Here is a 13152-nt window from a genome sequence, read left to right on the forward strand (position 1 = left end):
GCATTTCTATTTTCTGCTGTTTCTCTGAATCTCTTTTCTACCAGTTAAAACCTGGTTGATTTGACCAGAAATCACCTGGAATATGTGATAGGTACACCATGCCAGGTAATTATCATTTCTATTCAGAAAGCATAATCCAATCCATCCTAAAATCAATGTATTCTTGAAAAATTAACACTTCATTCAAGGTATCTTTAAACTTCTAGGTCAAAAGTAAAGAAGAACTCATCATGTTTTAATATAAGCCTTTTATGCATATAGTTTTCAACTCCCTGCTTTTTGATTTAGAAGATATGCCATACAATCATTTCCTAGTTATATAAGAGCTTATAATATGTGATGACTGTCTCTTGATTCTGACTTGCTACCAAATCTTCCCACCTTCCTCTGGATGATTCTTATTTGAGAGGGTTTATAGAGCAGCAACACCCAGTCGCACATGCATGGGTTGCCTCAAGGACCCCTTTTCCCAGGACCTAAGCCCAGGGTTTAGAAAGTTCAGAGGTGTCTCCATGTCTTTTGAGGGCAGGTGTTCTTACTGGATGTCAGGGGATCGGCTGCCTTGGTCCCCTCCACTGAACTGACTCCTGCCTCTACTCAAGTTTGTCTCTTGAAAACGTGGAAGGGAGCAGGGAATTATCTCTGTATTGACTGCATCTGAACTTTCTTAAAATAGCCTGTATAGTATTTTTCATAAATTATAGGACTGGAATGTGAATAACTTCCCTTTCATACTCCTGGAACATTGATGTCCCCCACAGCCCCCTTCCACCATGAACCTGACTTTGTAACATTGAGGACTTTTTGTTTCTCCTCCTTACACATTCACGTAAAGTTTGAACTGGTTTCTCCTTCAGTTTTAAAATTTGTGCTTCCAGTATTCACCTTCCTGCCTGATACAGAGATTGGAGCATTGCATGCAGTTGAGATTTGTAGGTCCCCATGCTATCTGTGATTGTTTTGTTGACTTTGCATTTATTTTTAAGAAGTTTTTTAATCTCTTTACCACTTTTAGAAGTGTTTATTTATCTATAGCCGCACTGGGTCTTTGTTGCTGTGTGAGGGTTTTCTCTAGTTGTTGGGGGTGGGGGGGCCTTCTCTCTGCTGCGCTGTGCAGGCTTCTCATTGTGGTGACTTCCCTTGTTGCAGAAAAGGGACTCTCGGTGCGCAGGCTTCAATAGTTGCAATTCACTGGCTTAGTTGCTCTGCGGCATGTGGGATCTTTCTGGACCAGGGATCAAACTCATGTCTCCTGCATTGGCAGGCTGATTCTTCACCACTGGACCACCAAGGAAGCCCTGGCCTTTACATTTAAATGAAACATCAGAGTTAACATAGAACTTTAATCTCTTTATTTTCCTCTCCCAACAACAAGCAAGACAAGACATTATTCTTTGTTATATAATATATACTCTTATCCTTTAGACGAGGAAGCAGGGCCAGGGCTGGGGGAAGTGCTTGGCCCAGAGTCACAGGGATAATGTGTCTGCTCAGAACAGGCACCTGGGGCTTCCAGTGCTCTGGACACAGCAGGCTGGCCATTCTCGATACCTGTTTCTTCACCTCTGCTTATTAAAATTTTGATCTTCAGGAAATAACTGATGCAGTACCTAGTTTAAGATTGAGATTTACAACATCATAACCCTTTGCAATAGAAACCTAAGTGTTAGTCCCAGGCAGGGGCATTCCAGGGGGTGAAAAGACTCACTCCAACTTCATGATGTTTGCCAGTAGTAGACAGAAGTCAAATGTTAGAACAAGGATGAGACTCCTCAGTAAATCTTTTCTTTGTTCCTTACTCATTCCTCTTCTCGAGACTAGGAGAAGTTAGAGGTGATTTATTAATGTAAGGTGTTCATTTACACATTCAGAGATATCAAGTTCAATCCTGCTAGTGTCGAGCGCTTGCTAGACACTAATAATGCAGAGATGAAAGAAATAGCCCCTCCGGTCAAGAAGCACACAGGTTAAGCCCCCTAACTAATTCATACATAGCGTAATTCACAGAGCTGTTGAATTATTATTAGTCTCTATAACAGAAAGGGTCCAAAGAAGGCAAATTGGAGCTGGAGAAAAAGTCTAAACAAGAATAAGGAGTCCCCAGACAGTTGTGTGCTGAAACACTGAATGAGGTGTCATTAAGAAATGGGGTAGTCCAGTGGTTAAGAATCGCCTGCAGATGCAGGGGACATGGGTTCAATCCCTGGTCCAGAAAGACCCCACATGCTCAGGGAAACTAAACCCATGTGCCACAACCACTGAGCCCTATAGCTGTGCACTATAGCCCGATAGGTCTGTGCACTCGAGACCCTGTGCTCCACAACAAGAAAAGCCACCGCAGCGAGAAGCCCGCATACCACGGAAAAGCCGAGCACCGCAGCTAGAGCAGCCCCTACCTGCCCCAACTAGAGAAAGTCCGTGTGCGGCAGTGAGGACCTGGCACAGCCAGACATTAATTAGTTAAAAAAAGAAACGGCGAAAACTGGTTTCAGTTACTTCTTAAAGAAACAGGAATATGTAAGAGCATCATAAAGAGAGTTTCGTGTGGATTGAAGTTGTATTCATGTGTCTCTTTGGAACATAGACATCTCACAACATGTGTAATTTTAAAGGTGAATTTCTCGTCAACAAATTCCATTATCTGCATGGGGAAATTATAACAAAGTCTGTCTCCAAATAAGAGTATTTTATGCATCCATTCAATTTCAGTAAGAATGGATAAGCTTTCGTTTTGCTTTATTTTGTTTTCTTAATGTTAAAAGTAGAAGAAAGCTATGTTTACCTATCTTGAATCATTGCTGCAGTCCTCCTTAAAAACTTAGAGATTTCAAACTTTTGGCCTCTTAGATCCCTTATAAGAACTTTGAGAATTTTTAGGGTTTTATTCCCAGTTAGATGGATGGCCATTCTTCTTTCTTATATAGTGACTGCCTCTGTTTAGAAGCCATAACAAAGATAACTGAGTCCCCAGTGGATGCTTATGCTCATCAATTCAAGCATAAACTGATGCACTTTCTTGCCCTCCAGAAGCTTATAGTCTAAGACATTCATTCATTCAGTATGCACTGAATCCCGCCAAGGACCAGTGATGTGAGAGATGCAGGAGTGAACATTTAAAAGAAGGAAATGCTAGATGCCTTAGTTGATGACCTTCTACCACGATGGAAGCATTATATTTCTCAGGCTTAAAACTTACTTTAATGTGACTTTGGAAATCCTCAAGTCTTTTTTATTTATGCTAGTCAAATTTTACTTTTTTATAGTTATATAAAATATTTTATGCAACATATGCAGATAAGGATCAAAGCTGGGGAAGCAAAGAGAATTTTAATCAGCATGCCGGTCCAATTTGTCAATTTTTAAAACTTATAGCAAGCACCATCAAAGGCAGATGGCTAGCTATTAATTTTTAGCTGTCTTTTTCCTTTAGTGCAGAGATTTCAGACATATACATTCTATAGAAGATCTTTTCTGCTTTGGCATTCCAAGAGAATCATTGAAAACAAAATGCAGCAAGCAAATCCAGAGGGCTGATGACTCATTCTCTGTGTGTTTAGAATTTTCTGTCGCCTATAGAGCTGAATCCCCCTTCCATTCTCCTTCCCTGCACTTATCAACTGCTGCCCCCTTCCCCCACCCACCGCGCTGCTCAGCAGGTGAGTATTTCCAAAGATACTCTTTGAAACTTTGAACCATTATCTTGACACACTATCTGTGGGGGCAGCACCCTATGGCAAATGCTTTAATAAATCCTCACTGCTACTGCCCCATGTTAATTAAATATATCCAGGACATCAACTGTGTTCCAGGCATGTATTAGGTTGTAGGGATACAAATGTGATTAAACCGCAATTCTTATCTTCAAGCTGGGAGACAAACATATATGCTGCTTACTATAATAGTGTAGCAGGTGCCATAGGGCTACACCTCATTAATAGGGTCAGAGAAAAAGACTTACAAATTGGGACTTGAAGGGTCTTGCCAGGATAAGAAGGCCCAGAGGGCATCAGCACCTGAGAAAACAGTGAGTTAAGGCACAAAAGCATGGAAACATATGGCACGTTTAGGGAGCAGTTGCTAGTCCAGTAGAAATGGATGATAAAATTCTAGGAGAGGAAGAAGATGGTGGTAGCCCAGTTGGTTATGCTGAGATTGCACCATGCATTATGCCATGAGAACAATGTTGTGTGTATTAGGGGGTAAAAGGTGACTTCTAGTAAGGCCATGATTAGTTATTTATCTGAATTTATATACAGTGGCACAGGGGTAGAAAGGATGGCTACACAGCAAGGACCGAGGGCCAGGAAGGCTCTGTGAAGCCACCCGGGAACAGTTAGGAAAGAATTTAAACAGTTTTTTAAAGTGGGGGACAGGCCTTCCCTGGTGGTCCAGTGGTTAGGTGTTTGCTTTCCAATGTTCAGGGGGTGCAGGTTCGGTCCCTTGTTGGGGAGCTGAGATCCCACATGCCTTGTGACCACAAAGCAAAACATAAAACAGAAGCAATATTGTAATAAATTCAATAAAAGATTTTAAGAATGGTTTACATTTTAAAAAAATCTTTAATAAAATAAAATGTGGGGAACTTCAAAAGGGAAACGAAACTAAGAATTTAACTGGATGTGAGGCCAGACAAAGAGAAGGGGATCAGAGGTGATTTGCCCATTGATGAGGGATGGTCCCATTGTAGCCACGTCCACGTGAGATGCTCGAGAAGCATCAGTAGGCAGGTAGGAAGGAGCGGTGTGGAAGTCAGATTTGAGCTTTCTGTGTATGTACTGGGGAGACACCGACATACAGTGTCAGTAGTGATTTAAATAATAGAAATGTAAAATGCACCTCCCCTCAACCCAAGGAGAGCTTGGACCTGCAGGAACGTGCAGTCATAAGGGTACATCAGAGGACATGAGTGAAGTAAGTCAGAAAGAGAAAAACAAGCACCTTATATTAACTCATATATGTAGAATCTGGAAAAATGGTAAAGATGAAGCTATTTCCAGGGCAGGAGCAGAGACGCAGACTTGAAGAACAGACTCGTGGGCACCAGGCTCGGGCGAGGAGGGAGGGTGGGATGAACTGAGAAAGTAGCGTTGACATATATACACTCACACGTGCAAAATAGCTAGCTAGTGGGAAGCTGGTGCATCGCACAGGGAGCCCAGCTCGATGCTCTGTGATGACCTAGAGGGGAGGGATGGGGGCTGGGAGGGAGGCTCGCGAGGGAGGGGGCATGCACACACACAGCTGATTCTCGCCGGGGCGCTGCAGGAACCAGCGCAGTACTGTAAGCCAGCTGGCCTTCGATTTTAAAAAAAGCACATCGGAAAAGGCGAGGGCACGGTGAGTGCGCAGGAACGGAAGTCAGAGGGGGCAGAAAGTTTCAAGATGGAGGAAGAGGCCGGAAATGTTACCGTGAGGGCAAGCAGAGTTGAGGACTGAGGGAACGCAGGACTCGGCAGTAAGGACCCACTGGTGACCTGTGGAAAGTCCCTTTCAGCGGGCACTTTGTCCCGGGGGTCATTCCGGGGCTGCCCCCGGGGGCGGATTCCCGGGCTTTACTCCAGGGGAGGCCGCCCTGCAGTACCTGGCAGGGTGGGACTCAGCACCCAGAGCCCCTCACCACGCTGATCCCTGGTGGCGCCTTTAATCACCTCGTTCCTCCAGAATGACCAGCCTCTTCTGCCATCCCCGCCGACAGATTTTCATCATTTTAAATCAGCATTCCAGATGATGCTGTCTTGTGAAATTCGAGATCTCTTTCCTTTTACCGTGAAAGCGTCTTTGACTCCTTTTCTCCTCCTCGTCCACCTTCAGTTTGTCACGTGTTCTCGGCCCCTCCTTTGCTGCTCTAGGACTCCGATTTCCCGCAGCTGCGGGAGCAGCTCGCCGGCCCCCTCCCTGCCTCTGATCTCTGCTCCTCACCTCTGTCCTGGCTGCTGATGTTAGACGTGTTACGGTTACTTGTGTGTATGTGTGAAGTCGCTTCAGTGGTGTCCGACTCTTTGCAACCCTATGGACTGCAGCCTGCCAGGGTCCTCTGTCCATGGGATTGTCCAGGCAAGAATTCTGGAGTGGGTTGCCATGCCTTCCTCCAGGGGATCTTCCCGAGCCAGGGATCAGACCTGCACTTGCTTACGTCTCCTGCACTGGCAGACGGGTCCTTACCGCTGGCATCACCTGGGGAGCCTGTTGCCGTTACTTACCGTGCGCTAAGTCCATTCTGAACTCTTTATTCTAGGATGAAGAACTGTCTTGCATTGCCACAGTCTTCCTTTCCAGCTGTCTCTCTCATGTCTCCTCTGGGCTTGTGTTCTAGCCTGGAAACCAATTTAAATTTCCACCAGGAACCCCTGGAGCTCTCCCACCTTTATTCCTGTCACTTACTAGAAGCCTTTGCTCTATCACTTCTGGTCAAAAGTGCGCATGCCCAATTTGGCCCAGCTGACCTCTGTGAGGGTCTACCCCTCCTCCCCTATCCTGTGACAGTTGATTTGGCTCCCAGGCTGCAGGCGACAGGTCAGGCTATGTCACCTGACCAAGTCAGGGTTTCTGAGGGCAGGAGTTCTTTAATGCATCCTACAGTGCCTTCGAGTTCATGGTCACTGCTGAGTAAATGTTGACTGGATGAGTGAATTGAGGAACAATGGGATCTTTGCAAGTTGCCTAGATCTCCTAAGGTTCAAGGCCCCATTTGTAAATATTAGAAAATTAGTTCACAGAGCCATGTTCCTCATTCCAACCCCCCTGTTTCTGTTGACCTCCTGCCTTGCCGTTGTCCACAGCAGATAGGACAGTCCTTTTGTCTTTTGTGGGGGGGCATGCCCCGTGATATGTGGGGTCTTAGTTCCCTGACCAGACATAGAACCCATGCCCGCACAGTGCAAGAGCAGAGTCTAAACCCCTGGGCCATCCCAGTAAGGTGAAAGTGTCAGTCACTCAGTCGTGTCCAACTCTGTGTGACCCCACGGCCTGTAGCCCACCAGGCTCCTCTGTCCATGGGATTCTCCAGGAAAGAATACTGGAGTGGGTTGCCATGCCCTCCTCCAGGGGATCTTCCTGACCCAATAAGATAGTCACTCTGAATTGGACCTACTGTCCCTGTTTAAGAAAATGCAGACGGATGGAGAAAATCAGGGTTCCAATTCATCTATGAACTCAGCACCTATGAAGATAAAACGAGGAAAAAGCATTTTTCTCCAGAGTTCTCCCACCCATCAGACACTTGTCTGTTTTGTCTTTGCCTAGGTTGACTCCATCTGCTTTTTCCTTCTTTTTTCCTTTCTCGATAATGTGGCAGGCAATGGACAAGGGCTGGGAAAACATATTTTAGAGTATCTACAGCCTCCTCCATGATCAGGGAGGGAGGGAAAGTCTAAGGCAAGCAGCCAGATCTCCCGGGAAGCCTGCCTGAATCACCACCCCCTGAACACACAGACAGATAGATGGACTCACATGCATGCAAGCACGTTCCCTCCTCCCATGCCTGCAAGTGCAGCGGCATAATTATTAATAAATGAGCCACCTGAGTTCAAAATGAAGATAGAGAAACAGCAAGATAGCTTTTCAGGTCCAAAAGGTTAGTCACCTTATAATGAGATGGTCTTGCATGGAGACTGTTTCAGCTTCCAGACCAGTTTGAGACATTCAAGCATTTGGTTTTCACTTGCTGTCTGAGCCTTTTACTAATGAAACAGTAAAGGGGAAAAATCCTTTAAGTTTACAAAGGGTTTGCTAAATTCAAACACACATGAGTTTAAAGTCATTTAAAAGGAGCAATGAATTTGAACAAGTAAGCCAAGTATTTCCTGATTCTAGACTTTTTTTTTTGGTAACTTTCATATTCAATTGTAAGTTTTGGGAGAACAGGGACCATTAGACAGAGTCAAGCATGTGTTAAGTGAAAGCTGCATGTACTGAATGGTGGATTATAGACTCCTGAATTCATGGCTCCAATGAGGGAGAGTAGGATCATCGATCTTTGATAATGAAGAGGTGAGGTTGGCTCTTTCATGAGGAGTCATGGTCTGTGTCCAGTTCAGGCTTCTGTGTCCTTGCTAGGCTCAGGCGCCCCCGACGGGGGATGGACTGGAGATGGTAGAAGTCAGCCCCATAGATTTCTTCTACAGATCTTTGATGGCTAGTTATGAAATTGATCATCACAGAATATGAGAATAATCCAGCCTAGAGTTAAGCACTTCTCATTCAGGAGGTAAAAATCAGAACAAAGCATACAGCATTTAAATTGTATCCAGACACATGTGAGCAAAGGAAACCAGAGCTGGATCTAAGACAATGTATCTGATGGGTCCTTTAGTAATTCAGATGTTGGTGACTTCCAACTGAAATAACTAATTGTTGGGCCTGCTTGGCCATTTAGAAACAACCATATGAAGTTGGATTTTTCCCATTCAAAATAAAGAATTGTTTAATAAAGGCCTCTGTAATACCATTTGTTAGTTGACATTTAATGAGTTCTGTTAAATAAGTGAGAAAACCCTTTTTTATTGGCACTCAGGGATTTCTGGTAGGACAGGATTAAAAAACAAGGGACTCAATACATGTGTCAACCTTACTTATGAAACAAAATTACTTATCCCAGTAGGATGAGGAGTATGATGCTTTCTGGAGGTCAAGAACCAATTTAAGAAGTTGATGGTGCTTTTTAAGTGGCCAAGAGGAAGAGTCTCCACAGAACTCTGACCTTAAGAATACAGGTCGTTCCCAACTTACAAGCAGATTGTGTTCCAAAACTGTCTGTCAGTGACCTGTTTGGCACTTGAGCTTCATTTCTCCTGAGAGATGGCAAGACAAGTAAAAGCCGTGAGCCCAGTGGCTATAAATAAAGGAGGCAGATTTTAGTGCCCCAGTGAGAGAGAAGCCTATACATCCTCAGCTCTGCAGACAGAGTGATAGGCCTGGATGTGTCCTGATGAGGCCACTCATGGGAAGAGTATGCAGCTCTTTGAGTAGGACTGAATGAGACTCATTTCTAGCTCTCCCACCTTCTAGCTGCTTGTCTTTCCACAGGTTACCTCTCTGAACCTCAGTTTCCTCATAGCAAACTGCATAAATGACACCAATTTGCAATGCAAATTTTTTCTCTTTTTTTATGCCGGCCATGTATATCAAGATACATACAATGATGCTTCAGTTCAGTATGTCCAAACTGTCTGTCCTTCCAAACTCTCTCTTCTAGCCTTGTTGTTGTTCAGTCTCTAAGTCTTGTCCGACTCTTTGCAACCCCATGGACTGCAGCACACTGGGCTCTCTTGTCCTTTACTATCTCCCAAAGTTTGCTCAAATTCATGTACATTGAGTTGGTGATGCTATCTAACCATCTCATCCTCTGCCGCTGCCTTCTCCTCCTGCCCTCAATCTTTCCCAGCCTCAGGGTCTTTACAGTGAGTCAGGTCTTCGCATCAGGTGGCCAAAGTATTAGAGCTTCAGCTTCAGCATCAGTCCTTCCAATGAATATTCAGGGATGGTTTCCCTTAGGATTGACTGGTTTGATCTTCTTGCTGTCCAAGGGACTCTCAAGAGTCTTCTCCAGCACCACAGTTCAAAATTGGCACTCAGCCTTCTTTCTGGTCCAGCTCTCACATCCGTACATGACTACTGGAAAAACAAATAGCTTTGACTAATATGGACCTTTGTCAGCAAAGTGATGTCTCTGCTTTTTAATGTGCTGGCTAGGTTTGTCATAGCTTTTCTTCCAAGGAGTGTCTTTTAATTTCATGACTGCAGTCACTGTCAGCAGTGATTTGGGAGCCCAAGGAAATAAAATCTGTCACTGCTTCCACTTGTTCCCCTTCTGTTTGCCATGAAGTGATGGATCAGATGCCATGATCTTAGTTTTTTTTAATGTTGAGTCTTAAGTCTCTTCCCTGGTGGCTCAGACAAAAAATCCGCCCGCAGACTGGAGACCTGGGTTGGGAAGATCCCCTGGAGATGTGAATGGCTACCCACTCCAGGAGACTTGCCTTGGAGAATTCCATGGACAGAGGAGCCTGGCAGGCTAAGTCCATGGGGTTGCAAAGAGTTGGACATGACTGAGGGACTTTCACTTTAATCTTCTAGCCTAAATCCTTTTTACCAATTGATTACCATGTCCTGTGGTTTTTAGTTTTTAAATCTCTCTGAAATGTTTCTTTTTCCCTCCACCTCCACTGCACTACCCAAGATAGAGCCACCCCATCTCTTTGACCACAAGACCCTTAAATGTGCCCCAGTTTCTCCCACTTGGACATTTGACTAAGGGTTGTCCTGTTCCCATTACTATTCCCCTCTCATCCATTCTTGACAGCTTAAGAGCTCTTCAGAGCTTTTTAAAATGCAGATCTGATCCCCTAGGTTCCAGCTTAAAATCATTCAATAGCTTCTTATGGTGCTTTGGATAAAAACCAGACTCCTCAACTTGAATTTCAAAACCCTGCATTATGTGACCCCTGCCACCTCCTCCATCGGCATTCATAAGGTCCTTCCTTCCGACTCCACTTGTTGAGGTCCCTTCAAAGTGCCTCCTCCATGTCCAGCCATGAAACAGGTGGTCCTCTTGCCTTGGAGCAAGGCTTACCTTACTTACCTGGCCAACTGGTACTAACACTTAGGATCTGACTTCACTACCTGCTACCTTCTCTGTATAGGTTGTAGGCTAGTCTTGACCCCATAGGTGAACCCCCAGTGCTCCCCCTCTCAGAATACTTTGTTGTGATTTCGAGTTGAGTTGTGTGGTTTTCCTTCAGGTTAGAAGGCTGATGTTGTAGGGGAAGGTGGGGGTAAAGAGTACACAGATTTCGGTTCCACCCTGTATTCACTGGGGCTTCCCCGGTGGCTCAGAGGGTAAAGCGTCCGCCTCCAGTGTGGGGGACCAGGGTTCAATCCCTGGGTCGGGAAGATCCCCTGGAGAAGGAAATGGCAACCCACTCTAGTACTCTTGCCTGGAGAATCCCATGGACAGAGGAGCCTGGCAGGCTACAGTCCACGGGGTTGCAAAGCGTCGGACACGACTGAGCCACTTCACTCACCCACTGTATTCACTGGTCAGGTTATCATCTTTATGCCTCCGCATCTGTAGAATAATGCTGCTTGCCGCACAGAGTTACCTTGAGAGTTCAGTGAGATAACACTGTGTGTGTGCGCGCGTATGCGCGCAAATAGACAGTAGGTGCGTGCATGCTCAGTTGCTCAGTGGTGTCCAGCTCTTCGTGACCCCATGGACCCCGGAGGGCTCCTCTGACCACGAGATCTCCCAGGCAAGAATACTGGAGTGGCTTGATGTGCCCTCCTCCAGGGGATCGTCCCGACCCACAGATGGATGCCATCCTACCTTGGCAGGTGGATTCTTCACCACCGAGCCATGTGGAAGCCCCGTATGTACCTATATGTGTATATATATAAAAGGTTTAAGTGTGTTAACTAGTCCATGAAAGGAAGTCTTTGATAAGCTGAGAGGCAGGCATAGTGAGTACTGAGTAGGTGCAAACTTTTTGTTGTTGTTTTGTTTCATTGTTTTAAGCTGACTATTCCTAGGACAGTTTTACTGGGCATGTACTTTATCTTTTTTTTTTTTTTAATGTTCCATTGGCTGAGTTAGAGTCCCAAAAGTAAAAAATGTGAGTACTGTATTTGCTTTCCCATTTGCTCATTTTTTTCCCAGTCTGCGTAGGGGTGATGTAAAGATGTAAAGTGATGTAGAATGTGGGCAAAGATGATATTCCCAGAGCCTGTTTTCCAGTCAACCCTAAGGGATCTCCTGCCTTACTAGCTATAGCTTCTGCCTCTGCCCACAGTCCCTGAGTCCTTGCCTGTTTCAGACCCCTTCCTGTTAGAGTCACCCTAGGCAGCAGGCTCATTCAACAAAGACAGGACCAGAGAAGGCACACGAATCAAAGCATTCTTGGTGCTGCCTACTTCAATCTGTTTAAAAAAAAAAAAAAAAGAAGTGTGGTTGCGTGTGTTTTAGATGGAGTCACCAAATAAATTTCAAAGGCAAAACACAAATTAGTACAGCATGAGTTCTGTGACATTTGTTAAAGGTCTTTGGAGAAGATGACAAAACAAGGAACTTCCCACATGCACGGGCCCTGAGCTTTGGTGCAAACATTGTGTGTGAAAAATCAATAAACATGTACCTCGCCACTGAATTTTCTGAGGGTGGACTTATTACCCCTTGTTCCCGGAGAGTCACCGGGCTTCAGAAGAGGTCCTGTCATTTTGATTTTCATATGAGTCACTAGGGCTCTTGCCCCCAGAGGCACTTGGTTATGAGTCAGTGTGGAGCACCCTGAAAGGACTCGGCTTCCGGGAGGCTGTGGTGCGGTGGGGGTTGTGGTGGTTCCGCGTTGGCATGAGGCTTAATTGACACCTTTGATGTAGCCTAAGACAGAACCCGCACCTCCCACTGCTGCCTGGAAGACGTCAGCTTTACGCAGGAAAGGCATCTGCTGATGAATCCTGCATCTCATTGAGCCTGCTCTGGGAGCAGCCTTAGCCATCCTTTACTAATCCAGCCGCCTCCCTCCTCCCTCCGCGGTGCTGGGTTTAGTGCTGAGAAGGGATTTCGCCTCTTGCTCTTGTCAGGTTAGACACTGAGACTGTGTCCATGTTAGAACTCATAGAAGGTAAGTTAAATGCATGATCGCTCTCTCCCTCATGGAAAAATGTTTATGTTGCACCCTGGAGAATGTGTGTGTCTCACTGCTAACCCGACTTCCTTGGCTGTGGATGTAAAACATGTAACAAAAGAAAAGTTGACATTTTTATAGGCGGAGTAGTGGCGGACTCGATACATCTTTGTAGAGTCACGTCTTTAAGTGTTTTGTCAGTTCTTAGAGGGACTGCTACGAAGAGAAAAGGATGACTTACTTGAGTTCTGTGACTTTGACTCAGTCTAGGGATAATGTGTAGCAGTCTTGAGAGACAGGTTGATTCTGGTGATTTAAACCTATTAAAAAAAAAAAAACAGTTTTATCTTCAACAGCAGGACAAACTAAATGAGGAGTTTCTGAGTGACTGTGCCAATTACTTCGTCCTGCTGGAGTCAGATCCTTCCAAGTTAGGCTGGGGGATGTACCGGGCCCAAGTGGATGCAGAAACTTAACTAGAATCGAGTTCTTAACTCTTACAGAGACAGCCATCTGCTTTCACAAGTCACTG

The 13152-nt window shown here is 45.2% G+C and overlaps 1 protein-coding gene across 5 annotated transcripts in view; it reads left to right on the plus strand.

Annotated features, from left to right (window-relative positions):
- DCLK1 (doublecortin like kinase 1) overlaps positions 1-13152 on the plus strand; it is a 354151-nt gene that overhangs the window by 255808 nt on the left and 85191 nt on the right. The window contains exon 1 of one of the 5 annotated variants that reach the window (XM_040267080.1): positions 12208-12617. The exons of 3 other annotated variants lie outside the window; for them this stretch is intronic. In XM_040267080.1, the coding sequence (XP_040123014.1) occupies positions 12599-12617 (19 nt within the window). In that variant the 5' untranslated portion in view covers positions 12208-12598. Of the gene's footprint in view, positions 1-12207; positions 12618-13152 lie in introns of those variants that run through there. One more of the 5 variants, XM_040267077.1, reaches the window with a different exon arrangement.

This window comes from Oryx dammah, unplaced genomic scaffold, assembly GCF_014754425.2.
Source record: "Oryx dammah isolate SB20612 unplaced genomic scaffold, SCBI_Odam_1.1 HiC_scaffold_24, whole genome shotgun sequence".
Classification (NCBI taxonomy): Eukaryota; Metazoa; Chordata; class Mammalia; order Artiodactyla; family Bovidae; genus Oryx; species Oryx dammah.